The sequence below is a fragment of the Triturus cristatus genome, chromosome 11 (assembly GCF_964204655.1).
Source record: "Triturus cristatus chromosome 11, aTriCri1.1, whole genome shotgun sequence".
NCBI classification, from domain to species: domain Eukaryota; kingdom Metazoa; phylum Chordata; class Amphibia; order Caudata; family Salamandridae; genus Triturus; species Triturus cristatus.
This window is the reverse complement of record NC_140594.1, coordinates 611825005-611841934: the sequence shown is the minus strand read 5'-3', so window position 1 is coordinate 611841934 and position 16930 is coordinate 611825005. Positions and strand designations below refer to the sequence as shown.

The 16930-nt window shown below is 47.9% G+C and overlaps 1 protein-coding gene across 2 annotated transcripts in view; it reads right to left on the bottom strand.

Annotated features, from left to right (window-relative positions):
- The window catches only part of NSD3 (nuclear receptor binding SET domain protein 3), a 1492250-nt gene that overhangs the window by 912571 nt on the left and 562749 nt on the right, over positions 1-16930 (bottom strand). For both annotated transcript variants that reach the window (XM_085633955.1, XM_085633956.1), the window contains exon 10: positions 36-166. In XM_085633955.1, the coding sequence (XP_085490081.1) occupies positions 36-166 (131 nt within the window). The remainder of the gene's footprint in view (positions 1-35; positions 167-16930) is intronic.

The following is a 16930-nucleotide window of genomic DNA, read 5'->3' as shown; positions in this document are numbered from 1 at the left end:
TCAAAATGAATGAAATAATCATGCCATTCATTTACCTGCATATCGTTGACTCCCCTAGAATCAGAATCAGATGCGTCTCTGTATGCTGAACTAGCCATTTCTACATCAGTGGAGGCTCGACTCCTTTTCTTAAGTGGTTTGCAGGAATCTGAAATCTCGCTGGCACCTTGACAAAACACTTAGAATTACTACCAAAGCAATCCAATTAACAGTCAATTTTGCACTTTGACTTTACAGTTTCATACATATAATGAACATTTTAAGAAAATGTGTGGTCATAATTGGCAATAGAATGGGTTCTGAAATAAAGTTCTGATGAAGTAGAATCGAACAGTGTCTGATGTGGACTAACCAGCACACTTGAGAAATATTTTGTTAGCCCTATGGAGTCCTTTAGAAGTTGCATGTGCCACCTTCAGTTTAAACGTATTTCTGTAGCGTAAGGAGATGTTTAACAGATAGCAAGAGCTTTGTCATTTAAAATAACAAAAAACAGCTTTACCAAATGTGTTTATTAAAATGTCAAACAAGGAATATTAATACAAAATTCTCAGAAAAAGGTGAGAGTAAAGACAGCAGGTGGCAAATATTTTGTCATCTGGAAAAACAAAACTGACTATCAGTTCCTGCCTATATAGGCACAGTTAACAAAAAGGTTTTAAGATACCTGACATTTTGATAAAGGCCTTCTGTAAAGCAAGGAATTTTTCCAGCTGTCCTGAATTTACTACACTAAAGAAAAATGTTACTTACCTTACGTAAGGATCTTTCTGGTGAATACACTATTTAACAGCAGATTCCTAATCTTGTGAACACCCCCAGGACCAAAGTCTGGTTATCTAGATTTTTCTCAACAACGTCATAGCGCATCGTTAGGTGGTGTTGTGCAACTCTGCATTAGGTCTGTTCCAAGTGTGACATCAGGGCTCCTACATGACAGCCATCTTCGTCCATTGTCAGTTTCTTTCGCCTTGCTGTCCACGCCATCAGACACGGAGCCCAAAAACCTATCTCTAGATTATAATCTCATTAACATGAAGTAGATAATTCCATTCCATAAAATGATGATGAGCAAAGGTCAGTGTGAAATCTGCGATTCGATAGAGTATCCACCAGAAAGAGCATTACTGAAGATAAATATCTTTTTCTTTGATGGATACTTCTAACCACAGATTCCTCACCTTGTGAACAGATACCCAAATAGTACCTACCCATGTGGTGGAACAGCAGACTGGCTCAGACCTGGAAATTATGCTGGACAGACTGGGCCAAATGCTCTTCCAGGCAACCCTGGTTATCTAGGCAGTGGTGTTTCGTAAAAGTGTGAACTGATGCCCACATAACTGCCTGGCACTCCGCGTACCAGCTTAGTGGTAGAAGCTTCTTCTATGGTAGAATGAGAGAGAAGACATTCTGGAAGCGGTTTCTTGGCCAGCGCAATAAAGATCTTAATGCGTAAGATGAAAAAGTCTGGAGATTGTTCTATTGTATACAAAATTACCGTTTGTGGCCCCAGAGAAACCCACAAAGAGCTGATCTTCCACTCAATGCTTATTGGTTCGATCAATGTAGAAGCTGAGAGCTCTCCTGGGATCAAGACGATGGAGTCTTTCTTCCTCTTTAAATGGATGAGGTGGGGTTAACGAACAAGTTACTTACCTTCAGTAATGATATATCTGTAAGAAACATTAGTTCGTTTTAGATTCCTTACCTTAGAATTACCCCCAGGCGTCAGACTGGATCCGAAAAGTTTTTTCTTCAGCAGTACCTCTGCGCGTCGGAAGGTGGCATCGGTCGTCTCCGCGTCCGTCGTAGGCGTCGTGGTCGCCGGGATGACGTCGCTGTAGCTACTTACACACCGCCCTCGCGCGCTGACATCAGTTCTGTACACAACTTTCCGCGCCAGAAATGCAGAGCCATGCAAGACACTGACCACTGTTGCACAAAACTAGGGCGCTGAAAGAAATCAGTTCGCAGAATGGGGAGGATGGGTGGGGCGGTAAGGAATCAATAACTAACTAATGTTTCTTACAGATATATCATTACCGAAGTTAAGTAACTTGTTCATCTGAAAGAACCACGTTAGTTATAGATTTATTACCTTAGAATAGATACCCCAGCAATACCAACCCCGGTGGTGGGTCTGCGAACCAAGATCACACCAGAAACTCCTGGAGAACAGAACGGCCAAAGAAGCCGTCTCTCCAGACCGGACTATCCTGGCAGTAGTGTTTCGTAAACGTGTGCAGCGATTCCCATGTAGCTGCATGACAGATGTCGTTCGGGGGAACTCCTCTTACCAAGGCAGTAGTGGCTGCCGTCGCCCTGGTGGAATGAGTGCGAAGCCTCACTGGAGGCTCCTTTTTAGCCGGAGAATAGCATACTTTTATACACAACACGACCCATCAAGAAATGGTCCACTTGTGCAAGGACCGACCTTTCTTGGCACCCACATAGCCAACAAAGAGTTGGCCATCCACCCGGAACTGTTTAGTGCGATCCAGATAGAAAGAAAGCGCACGTTTTGGGTTCAGACTGTGGGGCCTCTCTTCCTCTTTCGAAGGATGCAAAGGCGGAAATAAGGTGGGCATAGTGATAGACTGCCCGATGTGGAAGGCAGTGACAACCTTGGGCAGAAAGGATGGACGAGTCCCAAGGACAACTTTGTCCGGATGTACAGAGAGAAAGGAGGCTTAGAAGAAAGCGCCTGTAGCTCACTCACTCGTCTGGCAGATGTGATGGCCACCGGGAAAGCAGTTTTGAGAGTCAAAATCCGTAAGGGACAGTTGTGAAGCGGCTCAAAGGGAGCACACATAAAATAAGTTAAAAATAGGTTCAAGTCCAACTGAGGCAAAACAAAAAGAATAGGAGGAAAGAGGAGTTATGACTTTCAAGTAGCGGCTTACAACTGGGGACTTGAAAAGGGAAGGCTGATTTGGAAGCCGAAGGAAGGCAGAGATGGCGAAAGATAGCCCTTGATAGTGCCCAAAGCAGAGCCCTACCGGGCTAGAGAAAGAAGAAACAAGAGAACCTCAGAAAGAGGGACAGTAAGGGGATCCACAGCCTTTGCTGTGCATCATGCCACAAACTTGTTCCACCAGCAGGCGTATAGACTCTTAGTGGAGGGACGCCTTGTTGCCAAGATTATATCACAGAATTCAGGAGGCAGGTCGATAGAAGTCAACTGCCGCTGCTCAATCTCCACACAAGGAGGTGGAGACTGGACAGGTTCGGGTGGAGGACCGTCCCCTGCTTCTGCGATAGAAGATCCTCCCGAAGAGGCAGTCTGATCGGAGGATCGATGGCTATGTTGAGCAGGATACCAGACTCTTCGAGTCCAATCCGGAGCCACAAGAATAAATTGGGCCCGGTCGCGCCTGTTCTTCTTCAGCACTCTGGGCAGAAGTGGTATAGGCGGAAAGGTTTACAACAGGCCGCAACTCCACTCGCGACGAAAAGCGTGGCCTAGCAAGTGCCGCCTTGGAAATTCCAACGAGCAGAATTGCTGACCTCCTGGGCCAAGGCTAGCACTCTCCCCAGCAGCTCCACCCGATCAGCTGCCCGCGGCTCTGTGCTCCCTCCCGGCTGGGTTCGAGCTGGCTGCTGTGACTGCGCCGCAGGTCCTCCGGCGTCTATGGTTCTTTTTGCCTTATTTTCACCTGTGTTATATTGCTGTGCTTGTAGTGCTTCATTGCTGTATTTTTTCGTTTCTCGAGCCCCCCCTGATACCCTCGCGCCACCCTCACTCTCCTTTCCCGCCGCTGCTGCCCCTGCGGCCCGCCCCCCAACCGAGCCCGCCCCCACCTCTCGTTCGCTGCTCCCGCCCGCCACCCCTTCATATGCCGACCAATGTGCAGTCGCGCCGCTGGCGCGCAGAAGGCGTGCCTAAGGCAAGCCCGTCTGTGCTTGTACGCATCTGGACCGCGCCCAGCGCCAGACCCCCTGGCCCCCGCGAGCACCACGCCAGACGATGCTACGACGCCAGCACCCTCCACGCACTCAACACGGGCCGATACTCCACCTGCTTCCAGGCCACCCAGAAGCTCACCCACGGACCATTCACCTGCCGAAACTGTAGCTACACCTGCCAGCGCACACCTGCACGTCCCACCCACCTCACCAAAGCGGACCACAACCACCTTAGATGCATACTGCTCAACACCTGCTCCGTCCACAGGCACGCCGTCGAAGTCTGGGACCTACTCGACTCATCCTCCCCGAACGTCGCTTTCCTAACGGAGACCTGGATGAACTCCTCATCGGCACCAAACGTCACCATAGCCATCCAGGATGCCTACTAGATCACCCGCAGGGACCGCACCAACAGACCGGGAGGAGGAATCGCCATCGTCCACAGAAATACCCTCAGAATCTCGACCAACACCGACAACACCCTCAGCACCGCCCAACACCTGTACTTCCAGATCCACATCGATCCCAACACCACCCTCAGAGGAACCCTTGTGACACCCCGTACCCCAGCCACAGTTCATCGACTCCATCACAGATGCCGTAAGCGCGCACGCCCTGGCCTCCACAGACTACATCCTCGTCACGACACCCACCCACTCTGCCGGACACACGCTCGACCCCATTTTCTCCGCCAACAGCCATATCTCCATCAGCCACACCACCAAACTTCACTGGACCGACCACCGCTGCATCCACTTCTCCTTCAAGAAAACAACCACCTGCAAAGAATGCCCCACCGCAGCTTGAACAAGATCACCGAAGACCAACTAATCACCACCCTCGCGCGAGACACACCAACCGACACAGCCGCCCGCAACCTCAAGCAATGGATCGACGACTGCACCAACACTCTCGCCCCGATCAAGAAACCCACAAACAGACGCACCGACAGAAGAGCCATCTGGTTCACCGCAGACCTCCAGACATCCAAGCAGACCTGCCGGAGACTAGAGAAGAAATGGTGCCACGAGCAAACACCGGACAAACACGCAGCCCTCAAGAACGCCATCCGCAGACACCATCAACTCATTTGAACAGTCAAAAGGACCTCCTTCAGGGAACGCATCGACAACAGCACACACATTAGCAAAGAGCTCTTCAACATCGTGAAGGAACTCGCCAACCTCAGGTTCCAGCTCCAACGACATCCCGCCGTCACAAGACCTCTGCGACTCTCTAGCTACCTTCTTCCACCGCAAGATCGCAGACATCCACGAAAGCTTCAACACCCAGAACTCTCTGGCACCTGTCAACACCCCAGACTCGCCACCCCCCAGTCACACCAGCCGTCCGATCTCCTGGATGCACGTCAACGACACCATCAAGACCATAAACACCATCCACTCCGGCTCACCATCAGACCCCTGCCCCCACCACATCTTTAACAAAGCCAGCACCATCATCGCACCCCAACTCCATGAGATCTTCAACAGCTCATTCGAGACCGCCACCTTCCCGGAAAGCTGGAAACACGCAGAGATCAACGCCCTACTCAAGAAACCCAAGGCAGACCCAAAGGACCTCAAGAACTTCCGGCCAAACTCCCTGCTCCCGTTCCCCGCGAAAGTCATCGAGAAGATAGTCAACAGACGACTGACCCAATTCCTCGAAGAGAACACCACCCTGGACTCGTCCCAATCCGGATTCCACAGCAACCACAGCACTGAAACCGCCCTCATCGCCGCCACGATGACATCAGGGCCCTGCTGGACAACGGTGAAACCGTGGCCCTCATCCTCCTGGGCCGCCTGGCCGCCTTCGACACCGTCTGCCACCACACCCTGCACACAAGTCTCTACAACGCGGGGATCAGCGACAAAGCCCTGGACTGGATCACCTCCTTCCTCATCGACAGAACCCAGAGAGTTCGCCTTCCCCCATTCCAATCCGAAGCCACCAAGATAACCTGCGGCGTACCCGAAGGATCATCCCTCAGCCCGACAATCTTCAACATCTACATGACACCGCTCGCCAATATCGTCCGATCACACGACCTTAACATAGTTTCATACGCCGACGACACCCAGCTGATCCTCTCCCTCACCAAAGACCCCGCCACTCCCAAAACCAACTTCCCCACTTAAACTAAGACTACGGTCTCCCAGACCCTCATCACCAGCAGGCTGGGCTACGGCAACGCCCTCTACGTGGGACCACGGCCAAACTCCAGAAGAGATTCCAACGCATACACAAAACGCCTCCGTGCGCCTCATCCTCGACATCCCCTGCCACATCACCACCCACCTGAAGAACCTGCACTGGCTTCCCGTCAACAAGAGGATCACCTTCAAGCTACTCACCCAGGCTCACAAAGCACTCCACAACGCTGGACCAGCATACCTCAACAAGCGACTCACCTTCTACACCCCCAACCGCCAGCTCCGCTCCGCTGACCTCGCCCTCGTTCCAAGCATCCACCGAACAACCACCGACGGCAGATCCTTCTCCCACCTCGCCGCCAAGACATGGATTACCCTCCCCATCCACCTACGACAGACCCAGGACCTGCTGACCTTCAGGAGACTCCTCAAGACCTGGCTGTTTGATCAGTAGCTGCCCCGCCGCGCCTTGAGACCTTCACAGGTGAGTAGGGCACTTTACATATGATCGATTGATTAAATGATATTGCGCGTTCTCTTCGGTGGCGCATAGATCTAACCAAGGCTCTCCCCACTGTTAAAAGAGACCTTGCACCACCTCAGAGTGAAGACGCCATCCGTGGTCCAACATGCACCTGCGGCTGAGTTCGTCCGCCCTGGCTTTCAGGGAACCTGCCAGGTGTTGAACCACCAGGAATATGCCCTGATGTTCCAGCCATGTCCAGAGGTGGAGAGCCTCTTAACATAGGGTCCACGACCTCACGCTGCCCTGTTTGTTGCAGTACCACATGGCAGTGGTATTGTCTGTCGACACCTGCACTACACTTCCCCGGACTGCAAGACGAATCGCCCGGAGCTCCAGAAGGTTGACGTGGAGCCCGGACTCCGCCGGAGACCAGAGGCCATTCACCCAATCCTGGTTCGTGAGCCACCACTGCAGTTGTCGTGCAGTGCCCTCCGAGATCTGGACGCAAGCTGACAGTTTCCCCTGATGCTGCACCCACTGGAACTTCAGGTCCCACTGCAGAACCCACATGTGCCACCTGGCATGATCGATCAGCAGGATGCAGGAGGCCATGAGGCCCAGCAGCCTCAGACTTATTCTGAATGAAACCCGGGATAGAGGCTGAAAGATCGGAATCATAACCTGAATATCCTGGACTCGCTGCTCCGGAGGATGGATTTTAAACCTCGTCGTGTCCAGAACCGCTCCGATGAAGAGGAGCTTTTGAGAAGGAATCCGGTGTGACTTCGGCACATTGATGGAGAACCCTAGCGAATGCAGGAGGTCGGCCGTAGTCTGGAGGTGGGAGACAACTGCCTGGGGTGAGCCCGCCTTCAACAGCCAGTCGTCGAGATAGGGGGAAGACTGAAACCCCTGATCTGCGCAGATGAGCTGCGACCACTGCCATCACTTTCGTGAACACCCGAGGGGCACTGGTAAGGCCAAAGGGGAGCACTGTATATTGAAAATGCTCATGGCCTACCGTAGGCAACGCCGGTGGGCCGTCAGGACGGGGATCTGAAAATTAGCGCCCTGCAAGTCCAACGCTACCATCAGTCTTCCGGGTCGAGGGCAGACAGGACCTGAGCAAGCGTCAACATCTTGAACTACTCCTTCCGGAGGAAGCGGTTGACGTCCCTGAGATCCAAGATACGACGCATGCCCTTGTCCTTCTTGGGGACCAGAAAGAAGTGGGAGTAGCAACCACGACCTACTTCTGGGATAGGAACGCGCTCGATGGCTTCCTTTGCAAGGAGAGCTGTAACTTCCTGCTGGAGAAGGGCCAGATGATCCTCCGACATGCAGTGATATCTCGGTGGCATGGCTGGAGGGGTAGTCTTGAAGGGGAGGGAGCAGCTCCTTTGGACTATTTGCAAAACCCACCTGTCCGATGTGATGGTGAACCAGTGGGGGAGGTGATAGCGAATCCAGCCGCCCACTGGTGTTTGATGGGCCTGAAAGGTTGGACTAGGAGGGTTTGGAAGCTGCTGCAGAGGGGGTTTGGTGGACTGGCCCGTCCGCTGGCCCCCGGAATCCCAACGGTTGTTCCCACGTCCCCGGCAGCGGGAAGATTGGGTAACTTGCTGCGGCCTGTGGCTCTGGGCGGAACGTAGCGAGGCACCCCTTCCATAGCCACGAAAGGGGCGAAAAGCAGACTGCGCATGGCAGGTGGAGAGGCTCAAGGACTTGGCCGTAGCCCGTGAGTCCGTGAAACGCTCTAGAGCGTGGTCTGTTTTGTTGCCAAAAAGGCGAAGGCCATCAAAGGGCATGTCCATCAAGGTGTTCTGGATATCCCCTGAAAAACCAGTCAAACTCATTCAGGCGTAGCGACAAAGCGCTACTGACGTTGAAATGGTTCTGCCCAGAGAGTCGGCCGTGTCAAGTCCACAACCTATCGTAAACTTCGCTGCATCCCTTCCGGCGGCAACAGCCTGGGAGAGCACTGCGCGGGCCTCCTCCGGACACTGAGGCAACACCTGCACCACCGTATCCCACACCGAGTGGGAATAACGGCCCAAGAGACATACGGTGTTTACCGACCGCAGTCCTAAGCTGGCGGAAGAGAACATTTTGTTCCAAAGATGGTCCAGCTTCTTGGAGTCCCTTTTCGGTGGAGCGGTAGGGAAGGCGCTTTTGGAAGTGGAGGCTTGGACCACCAAGCTCTCCTGGTGGGGTGTTGGGAGAGGAAAGTGGGGTCGCCCGGAGCCGGGCGGTGGCGTTGGGCAATCATCATGTCCACAGGAGCCCCCGTGTTGGGCCTGGACCACGTGCCCAAAAGGACGTCGGTGAGAGCCTCATTAAATGGTAGCAAGGGCTTCGAAGAGCTCGTAGCCGGTTAAAGCACCTCTGTCAGGAGGTTAGTCCTGACCGCCACTGTAGGAAGCTCGAGGTTGAGAGCCTCGGCCACCCTAAACAACACCACTGCGTACGACACTCCCTCCTCCGTAGCCACAGTAGGAGGAGACAACATGCCAAGGTCAGGGGAGGGGTCTAAACCACTGGCATCCCCCAGTTCCTCTCTCCAGTCCTATTCACAGTCCAACTGGTCAGTCAGACCCCTCAAGTCCTCCTCCTCATCCTCTGTGTGCCATTCTAGTTGAAAAGGGACCCCAGGATTGAACAGGGGCATAAAAATCCCTCTCTGCGCCAGATCTGGCGTTGGACGACACCAGTCCGGCTCCACGTCGGGATGGAGGCCGGGGTCAACGCAAATGCAGTATTTGTGTCGGAGGAAGCGACGCCAGTGGAGGCGTAATCAGGTCAACTGGCGCCGATCCGGATCCTGGCCTAGATCATAGGGGGGCCTGCAGCGCCGAAGCGGTCGGTCCGCCCAAAGATGGCATGCATCACCTCATACAACGTACGGAGTTGGGCGGGAGTCACTCCGGGTCCCGGAAAGGGAGGGAAACGCAGAGTCGACGTGTCGGGTTCCGCGCGTGGAGCCACTGGAGGGGCACCACCCACGTCGGATCGGCCGACCGGCGAGGAGAAGTCGAAGGGCGACGATGCTACTTTGACTTCTTATGCTCTGACTTACCAGACCCAGAGTGCGAAGACTTCGAAGACTTGGACGAATGGTGGTGGCTCTGCGACCGGTCCCTCGACCTCCCTCGCGACCGGGACCTCGAAATAGGTACCCAACATGCACCAGTATATTTTTAGAATGGATCAGGTACTGTCTGTGGTCCAGTTGACAGCAATCAAATGGGCAAAATCAGTGACAGTATAATCCTTTCACACAAACAAAACCCAGCCTACACACCAGGCAGAGCTAAACAGTGTAAAACATTTTATTGTTTTTTAAAAAGCTGTTCGTCTTAAAGGGTACGATGCCTCAAAACCAAGATATGAAGATCCTTACCAGGATTGGCTATAGTCAAACGTCTTGAAGCTGCATCCATGAGACGAAAAGCAGTACACGAAAAAAAAAAAAGGTTTTGCCTCACTACCAGAACTCTAGGGTTTTCAGACCACATAAGAGAGACGTTCATTAGCTGATGACAACATGAAGAAGCCCTCATCACAAGAGATTTGCCAACCTTTACCACTATTGCCAGACGCTACACAAGGAGAACACGCAGCGCTTCCATTAGACACCAGCTAATAGTCATAGCGAAGGTGATTAGGTTTTTACATTACACTGTTCACAAAAACTTCTGCTTTAAGCCTGTATTTTAAGCCAGAAAATATGAGCATATCTCTTTGATCCCATGGCATTTAAGAATGTTTTGATTGTCTTATTTATATTAAGAACAATATTACTGGTTATATCTGGTCCAGTCACCAGACTGTGCCTTATTAAGGTCTGGTGTTAGCCTCAATATTTTAATTTACTAAAATGATATGCATAATAAAAATATAGGGGCTTCCAGTCAGCTCTCTAGAATGTGATAGAGTAGCCAATATTCCAAAACCTCTCCAGATGACTATGCATTTTTTAAGCAGGGATTAGAGATCAGGATCATTACAAAATATTGTGTGTGCCCATTACTGGTAATCCTCAGCCTACAGAAAATAGCTTTGGGGAACTGCTGCCTCCACTTCAGCATGCTAACAATCCAAACTGGACCCAGAACACCATGTTTTCATAAATTCTTATCAGTGGGGACAGGCATAAAGTTGAATCCTAGGCATCAAAAAGACCAGACCTGCCTGAATGTTTGGGCTTGAGATCAACGTCCAAGTCTTCAAAGTAACAATATCATCTCAGTCGACATCAAGGGACATAGCGTTAACAGACCTAGCAAGAGAAGAACAGGATCAAAAAATGTTACCATGAAGGATTTCAATATCACATTGATCTACTCATTTACCTCAATAACCTACAAAAAGAGACCTACTTTATCTGTGGAATTGCTGCTAAAAGAATAGCGAGTATTCAATGCCTACTCTAATTTATAAAAAATTAAAAATAAACCACCACGACACAAGGAAGTCCACGGGAAAATGGTGTACCTCATACATTCCATTTACAGGGAGAGTACTACAGAATCTTCATGAACTTGCAGTACTGGAAGAAGTAGACAAACCTCATTCACTACTCCAGGGAGAATAGAACCATAAGAAATAGGATGTAGAAGTCTTAATGTAAATTATATTCACCAATGTCGTCTGTGATCTAAGAAATAGTCAGATGGTGATGCGCGGACCTAAACATGTGTATCTGTTAAGAGCAGAGTCAACTGTGGGTACCTAGGCAATAAATAGGAGAGGATTATTCTTACACACCTCATGGATACTCATCTTATCAAGCTAGAGAGGATAAAAGACGGGATGGACCTGAGCGGGGGTTGAAATGGACTATAGGGGTCAAGCACAGATTCCTCTACTGGATGCATTAGTCTACTGAGTCAATAGACTGCAGCTTCCAGGAGATTAGTGCGAAAGAGCTGTGCGACTTTCCACAAAATAAATCACTACATTTAGAAAGTCCATAATAAATGGAGCATTTCTTGTTTTCTGCATCTGCAAATTGGTCTAGCTGTGCAAAGCACCAAAAGTGAAAAATGTTTAGGGGAACTTCATCTTTGAGGGCCTACTCGTGGTTTTCTTGAAAAAACCTGCTAAAGGATTAGGCCTCCATATTCTGAACACCTGGAAGGTAAACTGAGGTGATCTGAAATTCCATTGATATAAGGGAATTCCTTTGTGCTCCCAGGGATAGTAGTCAAATTACTTTGGTGTGTTGCTTGTCTGAGCAAGAAAGGTCTTTGTCTTCAGGAACGGAAGAAAAGACTAAGAGCTAGAAGGACTTTTCTCAATCCCAGTACACTGATACGATAAGATCTTTAATTTTCCAACCATGTTCCCTGCACCAGAAGATGGACATGTAAACACTCCATCATAGATGAAAGGTGCTTCTGCTGAATGTAGGTGTTAGAAATTTCTGAAGAAACTACAATTCTTTCAACAGATTTTGTGACTAGCGCTACCAAGCAAATTATTGAATTGTAGCTTAGATAGAATTTGTCTATCTTCCCAGCTGCCCATTAGTTGGTACCATCAGTATTCCAGACATTGCTGAAACGGTCTTATGTGGAGGTCACAGGAACCAAAAAGATGCAAGAGGTCATCAATCCCAATAGAGACTGGATCTTGTGTGTGGTTTGGTGAGGAGTTCATAACAGATGGACTCTTCAGACGAGTACAGGACAGTCTCTCTTCATAAAAATACAGTTTTGTTGAAGGAGTATCCAGTATTGTGCCAACATAGTGTATTGAATAAACTGGTACAGCAGTTCACTTCTTGAGGTTGACCTACACTCCCAGTCGACAAAGGATCTCTGAAGCAACTTGGAAATTATTTAGGACTTCCTCTGATGTTGCACCCTTGACAAACCAATCGTCTAGATATGGATAAATGAACATCTTCTATTTCCTGTGACACGCCATAACCATTGCAAACCATGTGGAAAATGTTCTTGGTGCTGACTTTAGCTCCATTGGAAGGAATCATTTGGAAATGATCGTTGCCCACTACAAACCTTAACAACTTCTAATGTTTCTGTGCAACTGAAATGTGGAAGTAATCACCCTGAAGATCTATGGCACACATTCCAACCCCCTTGATGTAATTGTGGGTAAATCTGACACAATGCTAACCTTGTGAATTTATTTTTTCATAATCCATTTGTTTGTTGAACAGGTCTTAATTGTTGTTTGGTTTCCATGTTTGAATAGGAGAGGAACTGGGATCCATCCCCTTTTATTGTTGGAAATAAGGAGCGTCTTCCACTGCTTCGTTCTCCAGTAAGGTGTTCACCTTTTCTGCGCTGCTCTCAATGGTTCAGACAGGATTGTCATTTTGGAATACATGGATGGGGAGATACTCAAAGTATCCATTTTGAACATTGCCACAGTGGTTCATGATGCTTCCCCCCTTCCAAACCTCCCCAAACACTCCTTCTCAACCAGGGTGACGAAAGGGGAGGGAGAGAAAAAGGGAGTCACTATTTTAGAATGTGGTTACTGTCCATTTCTATGCTTTGAAGGCATACATTTCTGTTACTTTTGTCTCAGCTGATGCTGTTGCTGCTGTTAAGACCACTGAGGGATTGAAAAATTGTGTTTGGAGGCAGTACCTGTCAAAGGATCAACATTCTAGATTATTTTTTCTTCTGTAACCAGACATCTCTTAAAATCTCCATTTCAGCCTTCAATTTGTTCATCGGCAGGAGATTTGAGTGGTGAATGTCCTGTGACCGGATGATTATGAAAATTTAGATGAGTTTCTGGTTTAAGCCCAGCGATGGGAAGCTATGACCTATGCCTTTAACACAATCCATGACAATATATTTGTGGTAAAAGAATTCAAGAACCTGGAATAATCAACTGACTGGAGACAAGCATGTCTGCATGGAGCACCTCCTGGAAGGCTGGACTGTCCTTCCTGGACAGTTTTTCATAAAGCACTGAAGAGAATGCCATAAAGATCTGTCATAGCCTGTAATAAGTCAGTAGCCCTAGCCATCTTCATAGCAGGCACTATGTTCCACCCATCTGTCTCCCTTCATTCGTCTAATTTCTTTATCTGGGGCAAAAGCGAAGGTCAGAGCTAAAGCATGTAAAATACTGGTTGCCGAGACAATCAAATTAAGTTGAGGTTTGGTTCTAAAGAAGAATGGATCTTGATTTGGTGGCTTGAACCTTTTCAAAGGTCTAGCGAGGGAAGACTTATCAGATGCAGAAGTTAGGAAACGTTGCATAAGCAGTTCCGAAATATCTGGAACCAAAGATAGAAATGATCTGGAGGCTGACCTATGATGAATGGCCTTAAATAAGGCCAATATGGTTGCAAATGGGATACAAGTATATTAAGTTTAGCCACTCCTCTGATAAGAACTTAATTGAAGATTCAGATGTCATAAAAAGATGAGATATGACCAAGAGGTGAATCAGTGTGTTGGAGAGTCACCTTGTAATGAGAAACAAGTAGATAAATGAGGATTTCCAGCAGCAAAGGAGGTTTTAATTGATTTTGCAAAAAAACAAACCAAGCATCCAAAATTATCAGGTGAGAACAAGACTGCAAGTTAAAATATATGAATGACACAAGAGACAGAAATAAAAACATTTTAGTAAGAAGGAAATTATGCCACTTTTAAAAAGATTTTAGTGAAAGGATTAAACATGACTTGGGTGGGATAATAAAGAACTTGCTTAGAAAAATCACATTTTAAACATCAAAATTTACAGGTAATAAAAACAGTGTAAGTCTTAAATAACACCTTGCACTAACATGTTGAAAGCAAGGCACAAATCAGATTCTTCAAACACAATGCTCCATTGCAAACAGAAGGAATAGGGGTAAAGACTAACTTAATGCAACACAAAGGACTAGCATTTAATCATAAAAGGAGTTTATCGAACCTTCAAAGGTGTTGTAACCAGTTTATTTTGTTAACCGTGATTTATATTTTATGCAATTAGAAGGGTATGCCTGAAACTTGCTTAAACAGCAACATGCTTTTGTAACTGAAGGTCTAGTGAGGTGTCACTGTTTTCCTGCGTTTCGGATGTACAAAGCATACCGCCATGTAGTGGGTCTATGCTGTTTCTATCCTCTCACAGTTACTGAGCATTTTTCTTTCCTGGGACATTGTAGAGGGCACAAAAACACTCAATTATATGTGAGGAGACAACAAAGTCTGTGTAGTACAGTGACTGATTGACACTTCCCTTCAGGGAGTTCCTTAGTTTCAAGTCAAAAGATGGCTAGTTTCAAGTAATCGTATGGTTGCTTGCTTGGAAACTCGAAGTTTTGTTTGGAAAAAGAGGTTTTTGGTCATTTGGAAGGTTAAATGCCCTGCATCTTGGTTGGATACTTCTAACTAGGCACCATCTAGTGTTTTCGGCATTCTTTTCAAACACCAGACCAGGCGACTACATAAACCTTTTAAAATATGAATTTCCAAGCATCTTGCCTACATATTTATTGTGGTATTGTAATTGCATTTATTTAGCGCTTACTACCCCATATGAGGCGTCGAAGCGTTTTTGGCGAGTAGCACGCTACTCCGGAACCCATAAAGAATTAGTGGTGAATTAGCATAGTGAAAAACTAAAGTAATTTGAGTGGTGGGTATGTTATTCTACACGCACTGTACTCGTAATTTTGCCAGCACTATGTCAAGTTCACCCTTTAATGGTAATGTGTGAAAGTTTTCAATTAATAGTTTGTGGTTGTCTTAGTTTATTTTGTGAGAGTGGGGCAGGGGATTTGGAGGTACAATTTGAAATTCCAAGCAGTAGCTTTGGGTGGTGGTGGCTAAAAACCCAAGGAGTGGAGGTCATGGCTTCTGCGTGGGGCAAGTATAACCCCAGCCCTCCCCATACAAGTGTTGAGTGATAAAGGTGGAATGGAAGGAAATTCACTGTTAGTAGTGCTGCCTCTACCATGTGCACCTCTGGCCTAGGAATGGCCATTGCAGTAAATATCTCCTTGGGAATATTGACCCTGCTTGACTTACTGTTGTGTTGACCTTGACAAGACTGCTGTTGCTCATAAAGAGGTCACTGGAGTTCTTGGTTCAGCTTTCGATTTTAAGAAGGATATAGAGCTGTCTTTGTCCTTATTTTCTCCACCATCTAAAGAAGAGACTTCTTGAGTATCCATTCTGTAATTACGTCCAAGTGTCTTTCTGTTGTTCTGTTGTCCATGAATCCTGGTATGGAAGCAATGGATCTGCAGAGGGGTCATTATCTGATCCAGGGCAGACAGTGTAGTGAAGATATATACTGTGCTGGGTTGATGAATACTTTCCTTTTCTTTGGGCTAGGGAACACTCCATACTCATCCAAAATGCCCTTCCAAAGGTAAGCATGCACTTCTTATGGAGTACCTTGTGTAGATTGAGGGGGTCATGTGCCAATGTTTGTCTGTGTTAGGATTGATATAAATTGTCCTCTGCCTAGCATTAGGCTACGGTCGCTGGATAGTCTTAATATCCTCCTGCTGTAGCTCCTGTGTGTCGGTCATTTAACACTCGGTTTCAAAGCTGACCTGACTTTGGTGCCAAAGGCAGACTGGAATCCTCTCGGCCATTAGACCACTGGCTTCGAAGTCACAATTCCTCAGGCTTCAAGGTTGCTTTTAAGCTTAGAATTATTTGTAACACAGTCGGCAGCACCAACTGGCAATCCTTCTTTAGAGGAGGCCCTTTGGTCACAAGAGTCCACTTTTAGGTCTGTTCCTTGCCATGAATTCAATGTCAATCCATGCGGGGCAAGAAGGAACGATGGCTGGGGTTGATGTATCAAGTATAAAATCAGAGGTCTGTTCCCAGTCCTGGACGCAGGTTTATTGAGGATGATGCAGATCCTTTGTCGCCAGAATCAGAGTTTTCAGGGGACACATAAATTGGGCTCTGCTCCTGCTGGGCTTATGGAATATCAGAGCATCCCCACCAGCCACAGCCACAGCTACACAGACACACAGGTAACCACAACGCACAGGGTTTCTATAGATTGCTGCTGCTGCAAAACTGCATAGTATGCCCATCTTTTGTCCCAGCTGTGCCAAATAGCTATTTTGCAATGGAAAGGACGGTGCACTACCAAAGCTTTTATTCTGGTCCCTCAATAGAAAAGTTACAGACAAGATGCTGGTCTGACTACAGAAACTTGCAACTGCAAGTGGGGATTGAGGTTGATGCCATAATGTTTCATTTAGGGAATGCCAGTGGTGGACAGTGACTATCCATTTTTTATAGGCTTTCTACACGTAACCCCTAAAACACAATTCAGAATGGTGAAAGCTGAAGTTAGCCCTGGGGTAAGTCTAGGAAATTATTATGTAGACACAAGGTAAAAACACAGGTTAGAATGGAGTTCTTCATGGGAACGCCTTCACGTT